The 9,283-nt window shown below is 30.9% G+C and overlaps 1 protein-coding gene across 1 annotated transcript; it reads left to right on the top strand.

The window, feature by feature from the left end:
- The first annotated feature begins 4,501 nt into the window (after positions 1–4,501).
- On the top strand, positions 4,502–8,473 carry LOC112006937 (protein DETOXIFICATION 41). Its single transcript, XM_024039260.2, has 8 exons — positions 4,502–4,895; positions 4,977–5,521; positions 6,704–6,790; positions 6,909–6,965; positions 7,090–7,328; positions 7,422–7,540; positions 7,618–7,704; positions 8,145–8,473. Exons 1-8 carry the CDS (start codon positions 4,587–4,589, stop codon positions 8,214–8,216), a joined length of 1,515 nt encoding a protein of 504 aa, XP_023895028.1. The 5' UTR covers positions 4,502–4,586; the 3' UTR covers positions 8,217–8,473.
- Positions 8,474–9,283: the final 810 nt, after the last annotated feature.

Genomic DNA, 9,283 nt, shown 5'->3' with positions numbered 1-9,283 from the left:
TGTTTTTGCCTCTTTGGAAAGTATATCATGGTTTGTGTTTTATTGATCAATACAACCATGTGTTTGACTTTAATTAGATGTCCTGTGTGATGTGTGAGTGTAGACATTTTATTTTGTACCCCTTACAACTTGAGCCCTTGTTTTTCACCTTCCCATCCCCGTACCTTAATTTCAGACATAGATTTTGGATATACAAGGCATTCTACAAGGGGCCCAAGTTTGGTTTCTAGACCTAAATCAATTGGTGACTCCCACTAAACCCTTTGTCTCCAGTCCACTCGGTTAAGGCGTATTCCCTAGAGCATGGCGATTGTGTGTAGCAAGGGGAGTTGATAAGCCCACAAGCAAGTGCTTGCGCCCACAATGATTGCATAACAAGTTCATATGAAAACATTTTGTTAAAAATTATCTTTGTAGTTCATGTATGATACTCATTAAGTAGTATTAGATTTGAGAATTAGTAATAGTTGCAAACCCATGTGATGCATGGAAATATATAAGTATTTTATGATATAGTATATGTATAATTTATTCTCTAAAATTTTATGAAGATTGAATTATTTTTAAAAGTATTTTTCATCTCTCTATTTCAATAAATATATCATTATATTATTTTGGTTTATTTATTTATTATTATTAGTTTAAGAAACTTGGGTATGTCTAATCTTCTAGGGTTTAGGGTATATTATTTGGTTTATTTATTTTTTTGTACAACTAAACTTTTTTTTTTTATTTATTTATAAATTTTTAAAATTTTTAAGTTTCAAATTTCTTGTTATCTTAAGGAGCTTATCATGATATTACTCAAATGCTTGATAGGCACATTCAAATATATAGTTATGTAGATTGTATTTTGATTTTAACTCAAATTCTCACTTACAAAATATCTAAAAATTAACTCAAATCAAAACTATAAGAAGGAGAGATAGAGAGAGGACATGTGACAGGGAACTCAAAAAATACAACATTTAAACGTATCAATCTAAAGTAAAGATATAGAAAACACAAAAATTCATCAATATTAAAAAAAAGCAAATTATCGAAGCCATGTTACGTAATAAAATAACATTATATCATTATATAATATGTAATTTCATAGGATAACATCTAACTGTCTGAAAGAAGAAAAGAAAAAAAGATAACAAATTAAAACACAACTAAATTGTATTAACCCAAAATAGAGTTCAAAACAAAAATTCATCAACCTAAAGTAGAGATGTAATAAAGAATTAAAAATCTAGAGAGAGAGAGAGAGAGAGAGAGAGAGAGAGAGTATTCACATTTTTCTATGGGCGAAATATGGATTGATTGGAAGAAATCAAATTTATAGTAAATAAAATGGAGAGAATAAAAGTCAAAATAGAAGAAAGACGAAGGAATGAATAAATTGTAACATTAAGGTATAGATTATAAAGTAGTGAAGAGATAAAAGGATAAAAGCAAAGGGAAAATATTGGAGGAAGTGTAATTGTAAAGTGAGAAATTAATAAGGAAAAAAATAGTTAAAAATGAGAGAAAAAAAATGTTATAAATAGGTGGATAATGTGGCACAATAAGAAAGTAACAAAAGTAATTGATACATTTCAAGTTTTATATATTATATATTATATAGATATACATTACATGTCATATAAAAAAAGTGGAAAAATTGTTTAATAAATTCACAATTATTAAATTATTTTGACTAACTTAACCACATAAATATTAAATTTGATTTTGTTTTGGGTTGCTTTTTTGTTTCAATTATTGCTAAAGCAAATAAACTTAAGCAAAACTGTCATATTCCAAATAAGTTATAAATATTTTAGTATAAATCCTTAAAAAAAACCATATATATTCTTCGTACCCTTTTCTCATAAGTTATTATTATTTTAATATAAATCCTAAATAAAAATAACAATATATATATATATATATATATATTTGGTATCCTTTTGTCTTAGGCATTTCCTTGAAGAACCTAAATTTAAATCTTCCCTCCCAATTTATTGTGAGTGAAAAAAGAAAAAGAAAAAGAGCCATATAATCTATTTTTTAAAACATTAAAAATGAGTGCACCAAATCAATACATGTACTGTCATTGAACATGTATCAAAAAATTAATATTTTACTGTAAAAGAAAACACTTATTTTTGCTGAATAGAAAATAATGCTAAAATAATTAAACAAAGGATTAAAAGTTTTGTTGAGGCTGAAGATTAAAAGAAGAGTATTCTATTTTCCTTATTTCCTTATTAAGGAGCATGCCACATAGAAACTTAAGATAACGTATATGTACTGGGCATCTTTTATTCTGAAGATTTATCAACCAACATGCTACGGTTTAGATGCTTGGAATTTTTTTTTTTTTTTTGAGAATCTAGATGCTTGGAATTTACACGTGGTGGTACTTTATTTTTGAATTTTTTTGGCTATGAAAGATATATTTTTGCTATGTGGTACCCAAAAATTTTAGTAAATTACTAAGAAAATAAAATTTTTATTTTTGAATATAAATAAATAATAAAAATTAGATATTAAATTTTTTATAACCTTTGTTTAGGTGGAAGGTTAAATGAATAATACCCATTTTCCTTTCAAAAAGAGTAACACATGAAACTAATTAAAGATGAGGTAGAAAATTAAATGAAAGAATTCTCAAAGAATGCATCACTTCAACATATTTGGTAGACTATCTAAATAACATATTTTCAATTTTTAAACAATATTACACACATTTCCATACATTTTTTTACTCACACATATTTTAAAAAACTACAAACAATATTACTCAAACTCCTTTACCAGCCCTAAGTCTTCTGAACAAGGTATTCTGGTGTATATGATGAATCTATGGGGCCTTTGTTTCAGAAAATTGTTTACTTGAAGCAGATCAAGCTACAAGCTAAAAACCAAGCTCAATTACATTAACTAGACAAGCTTGGGGTAAGGACCACACTAATAAATGCCCTAGTTTGTAGTCATAGTGAGAAAAATTATTACTATTTCCTGAAACGAAGTTCTCATAATATGTGGGTCATATTGGTGTGGTCTTCCCATAAGTTCTTATAATTTCTCTCATGACAAATCTATTCCACCCTATCCATAAAATAAAGAAAAAAAAAAAAAAATCAAAACCAACCATCTTTTAAACGACAAGGAAGACACGGAGGGACAAGAATGGAGGGGCTTGTGGCCTACAAGATAAACAATGGACCAAGAAGAAGAAGAAGAAGAAGAAGAAGAAGAAGACTAAAATTCAATTTACTCTCTTGACTTTTACCTCAATTGTCAAATTTGTCCGTAAAGTTTGATTTTTGTTAATTTAGTATCTAGTTTAAAATTAAGTCAATCTAATCCTTTTGTCTAAATTGTTAATAAAAGTCATTTAAATTATTATTATTTTTAAATTTTAATTGAAAACATTAATGAGATGCACCATCTAATAGATCTTGTTATTTGATAAGTCTTGGCTCATTTTTGATTAAGTTTAGTTACAAAATTAGTTGTAGCCTAAAGCTATAACCTTAATATCTTTTTATTGGAGGTGAATTATGCATAAATGATAAGATTTATTGATCATATAGCAAATAATATCCAATTAGCACAAAATTTAACATATGTATTAAAAGTGTAAAAAACATATAATTCAATGGTCATATTTTTAAAATATATGGTAATGTTTATTTTTTTTAAAGAAAGTTGTAGTTTTAAGCTACGACTAATTTTGTAGCTAAATTTTGTCTTTAAAAAAAAATTAATTAAAAAAAAAAAAACAAAATTCAATGTTTGTGGGTTGTGGTCGTTGATGAGTTCCATATGAGTTGAGCGTTGTAGCATGAATGAGACGGCACAATAACTCAAGATTCAAGAATCAAAATTGGCATAAGCATAAGCAGATTAAGTGCAAACAACCCTAACAAGTATTTTAGTCTTTCAGCTAATTCGTTTTTTATCTTCTATTTTTTGTTGTTTGCCCATCATTTTCTAGTGCCTATTAGTACTCGCATCTTTGTTAATATAATAACATACACAAACATTTAAGAAAGAAAAAATGTAGGAATCCGGCGGGTATTGTCGATTTGTCATATAGTAGGTGCACGTGATGACCAAACTAAAAGAGCTGTTAGTTAGGAGTGGGAGTGCAATTTACTTGTTAAAAATCTCCTAGAAATTGCCGCTTTTTATTTTAATCAATTTCAGAAGTCGGCAGAGAAATTACCACTTTGCTTGCTTAGAAGATTTTTCTTTATGTTTTTTTTACTGAATGAATAGAAGTTTCTAATTTGAATATCCACATTATTCCCTCTTTCGAGGACAAGAGTCAAAGAGGTGACACGACAATAACGAATTAAAAAACTAAGTAAAATCTGTTAGGTGAGAAAGACACGGGTCTAGCTACCATTTTTTTCACCTGAATCATATAAACTGGTTGGTAGCTCACAATTAGAATGGTAGCTTCTTAGATTGTGAAATTTCAGCTCATTCAAGATAAAAAAAGATATATATCAGCGTACTTCTTCATCCAAGTGAGTGTCAAAACTACAAGTCAAAAATTAACTAGTCTAGTAGTGGGAGTGGTGGGTCTAAGAATTTATATTGGAACCATGGGCTCTGCTGAGTATCAGCCACTGCTACTTGGTCTGGACTCACATTCTCGGATTCCTGATCTGTCATCGATTGCCATTGAAGAATTCTTGGAACACAGACCAGTGGCAGTTCGATGGTGGCCTCGTTTAGTGTGTTGGGAGTCAAGGCTCCTTTGGCTTCTATCAGGAGCTTCTATTGTTGTTTCCATATTCAATTACATGCTAAGTTTTGTGACCCTCATGTTCACTGGCCATTTGGGTTCTTTGGAGCTTGCTGGTGCCTCTATAGCTAGTGTTGGAATTCAAGGTCTTGCTTATGGGATAATGGTAAGATTTCCTTAATTCTTTTCAGGTTGTTTTTATTATTTATCGTTCAAAATTTTATTTGACGTGACACTGGATACGCAGTTGGGCATGGCCAGTGCGGTCCAAACTGTGTGTGGACAAGCATACGGGGCGAAGAAGCTCGCGGCAATGGGTATCATATGCCAAAAGGCAATAATTTTGCACTTGGGAGCAGCTGTTCTACTCACATTCATCTATTGGTTCTCAGGACCACTCTTGGTAGCCATGGGGCAGTCAGCGAGCATAGCTGAGGAAGGTGAAGTTTTTGCACGAGGTTTGATACCACAACTTTATGCATTTGCAATAAGCTGCCCAATGCAGAGATTCCTCCAAGCACAGAACATTGTAAATCCTCTGGCTTATATGTCTGTTGGGGTATTTATCTTGCACTGTATACTATCATGGTTAGCAGTTTATGTTTTGGACTATGGCCTTCTGGGAGCTGCTTTGACACTAAGCCTCTCTTGGTGGATTCTTGTCTTGGTAAATGGGCTTTATATTCTTTTAAGCCCTTCTTGCAAGGAAACTTGGACGGGCTTCTCTACAAAAGCCTTTAAAGGACTTTGGCCTTATTTCAAGCTCACTGTAGCTTCTGCAGTCATGTTGTGGTATGTGCAAAACCTATCCCTCTCTCTCTCTCTCTCTTCTTTGTATTTTCTTTCATTTTAAATAATTATTCTTGTAATTTTCGGATAATGAAGGGCCTCATTCACAAAACAACAAAATTTAATGTCAACTTCGTATCTACATTCATGTGCTATATGAAATTATAAATTCTAGTAGACCAATATTTGCAAACTACACTCACAAACTCTCCCTCACCACTTCCACAATCTTTGCAATCACAAATGCACTCTATCTTTTGCTAGGTCAAACAAAAATACACTCACAATCACGTAATAGGAAATGAGAAATGATATGTCCATAATATTTTTACAATACTGTCATAACAAATCTTAAGTGGTAGGTTATTAAGGGTAGGAAAAAATTAATTTAAATTGTAGATTCAAATTAGAACCAATTACAACTTACCACCTATAATTAGTTGTAAAAGAGCTGTGAAAATGTTGTGGACTTATCACTTCTTAATAGTAAACTCTCTGGGTAAAAAAAAAAGAAAGAAAGTCAACTCTCTCTCTAACATATTTCCAAAGGTACTAGCCACATTTAGTCTCCAAATATAATTATATTTGGCATATATTTACTTCTTTTAGAGTCCGTTTGGATACTGCTTATTTTGCTAAAAACTGAAAATACTTTAACAAAATAATTTTTAAATATGTGAATAGTGCCGTAAGACTCATTTTTAATATTTTTTTCCTGAATAAAGTACTTGTGGGTCCCGTGAACAGTTCACGTGAACCACTGAATAATGCATAGTGTCTCCTGAAACGCATGCATAAAAAAAAAAAAAAAAAAAGGAAATGCCAAAATGCAGACGTTATCCAAACGGGTATTTAATCTTGATAAGGAAAAGATTTAGCCTCCTTATATAACTATATGTAGGTGTCTATATATAAGGCTCTAATTCTTATTTCTTGGTGAATAAAGATATAACTTCTTTGATAAAGAAAAAAAAAAATTGTTCTACACCAAAAAGACTAAAAAAAAAAAAAAAAAAATAGATAACCAAGTTTTTTTTTTTTTTTTTTGGTAGGCAGGGTTCGAACCCAGGTCCGGTCGATGAGAAGAGACTATATTAGTTGAGCTATTACATAGATAATTAAGTAAAAATAGAAATTTGAGTGAATTTTTAACATTTATTAATTTTGATTATAATGTTTATGCAGTTTGGAGATATGGTACAACCAAGGATTAGTGCTTATATCAGGGCTCCTCTCTAACCCTACAATCGCACTAGATTCCATATCTATTTGGTATGTCAACCTACTCCTGTTTGCACAATTTTGCCCTTTTCCGACTATTGTTACCTGACTCACAAATTCTATTGTGCGTGTATATATATATATATATATATATTTTTTTTTTTTTCAGCATGAATTATTTGAATTGGGACATGCAATTTATGTTGGGGCTAAGCGCAGCAGCCAGGTGTGTGACACAAGAAAAAACAGATCCAAATTAATGGGATTAATATTTTTTTCTTCTTTTCTTGGCCTATTATAATTAGAAAGTAATAATGAAATGATAGTTATTTTGCTATTATGGATTGCAGTGTTCGGGTGAGTAATGAGCTTGGGGCAGGACATCCAAGGGTAGCAAAATTTTCAGTACTAGTAGTGAATGGAAGCAGCATCATCATTAGTATAATTTTCAGTGCTATTGTTTTGATATTCCGGGTTGAGTTAAGCCAGCTTTTCACAAGCGACACTGAAGTTATTGACGCAGTGTCCAGCTTGACTCCATTGCTGGCAATTTCTGTTTTCTTAAATGGCATTCAACCTATACTCTCAGGTAGTAATGATATACTAACAAATACAAAACAAAAACATGCTGGTAATAAAGCATCATTAATTATTCAAAATTTTCCCTTTTTGGGAATTTCAGGTGTGGCAATTGGGAGTGGATGGCAAGGTGTGGTGGCTTATGTTAACCTGGCCACTTACTATGTAATTGGTCTTCCAATTGGATGTGTTCTTGGCTTCAAAACTAGTCTAGGAGTAGCAGTAAGTTTAATATCTATCTCTCTCTCTCTCATTATTAATTATTTTTGTCTTATCAACAATGGAGTGGTCATTTTCAGGGGATTTGGTGGGGGATGATTATTGGGGTTCTTTTGCAAACGGCAACTCTAGTTATTCTTACAGCCAGAACAAATTGGACTGCTGAGGTAATTTATTTCTTTTCATTACTTGTACCTTGAAACCATTTGATAAATTATCACTTATTTAAAAGCTTAAACTATTAAAAAAAAATCAAATTTAATTTACCCTTATTAAGTAGGATTTAACACGTGAGAATTTTTTAAATAAAAACTAAGGTGGAGATATGTTTTGACTGAATCTGAATGTTTTTAGACCTAACACTAGAATTTAAGGTTGAGATAGAATTTGAACTCAAAAACCATTTAATCTAACAACTATATATCGGACTTTTGTTTTTTAATTTATTATAATTTTTTTGGGTAATACAAGGTAGTTAAGCTCTTTATGTGGTTTTCAAAAATCTGTTGATGTATAACTATATGTCATGTCAGTCATAGTCAGACTTATTATAGTGCATTTGACAGGTTTTTATCTTTATCATTTGTCTGATGCTTATATTATATAGGTTCAAAAAGCCGCTGACCGGTTGAAGAAATCTGCAGAAGAAGATACATTGGACTTGGTAGCTGCCATATAATACAAGCATGTGTATGTCTTGATCAACAATTTAGGTTGTGAAAAATTGTGTGTTTTCTATATAGCGTCAGCGTATGGCTAATGAAGATTTAGAGGCTTGTTTGGATAGGTTTTTCAGAGAATACCTGTTCTTTTTTAGTTTTAGACAAATGTGTTCGGAAACTTGTGATCGAAAAACAAATATTTTGGTAACAAAATCTGAAAATGTATTTGAATGAATTACCTAAATTAATCTAGGAAAGTTCTTAATTCTAACAATGGTATATTTTTATGCATGAAGTGCTTGGAGAATCAAGAGAGAAGGATTCAAGTTGTAGGATGAACAACATATTAACATATTATGTATGTATTTCTAACAACCTAAAAAAAGATGCTATCTTAATGCTTCCCACTACTTGGCGGCTGCTTGTGAGAGGGTTTTTCTCGAGACCTTCAATGTCAAATATCCCTCTTTGGAATAAAAACACAGCTTCACCATTTGCTTTATTTTAGTGCTCTATAAAGAAGTCGATCGATATATATCCCTGTAATTAGGTAATAGTTATATATATATTTTTAGAAAATTATAATAATTATCTTATATTCTCGCAGTTTGTGAGACTCATAAGATGTGTAACAGTTATTAGGTGCATAAAATGTCTTCATCTCATACCAATATAAAAACTAGACAATAAGACAAGAAGAAATTATAGTGAAAATCACTATTATGGCCTCCAAGAATGTTGTCAACTCCTATAATAGATAAGATATACAGAGTGGCCCAATTATTAAGATCTTCTGATATTTGCAATTACAGAAGACTGAAATGTAATGTGATTTATTATTTATTTTATAGGGTCCGGCGAATCTCTTGTTAGAAACCCTCCTGTTCTCTCCCTTATTATTATTATTATTATTATCATTATTTGATAATATTTTATTATTTATGGAAAAGACACATGACAATTAAATGATCTAATAGTTGAAAAAAAGCCACCTCAAACCATCCTATTTTTCATTGCAATCTCTCTCTCTCTCTCTCTCTCTCTCTCTTTGCAACGTCACCATCGGAGCCCTCATAGTCATGGT

The sequence above is a fragment of the Quercus suber genome, unplaced genomic scaffold (genome assembly GCF_002906115.3).
Source record: "Quercus suber isolate HL8 unplaced genomic scaffold, Cork oak 2.0 scaffold_253, whole genome shotgun sequence".
Taxonomy (NCBI): Eukaryota; Viridiplantae; Streptophyta; class Magnoliopsida; order Fagales; family Fagaceae; genus Quercus; species Quercus suber.
The sequence above is the reverse complement of the archived record's forward strand: the minus strand, read 5'-3'. Positions and strand labels throughout refer to the sequence as shown.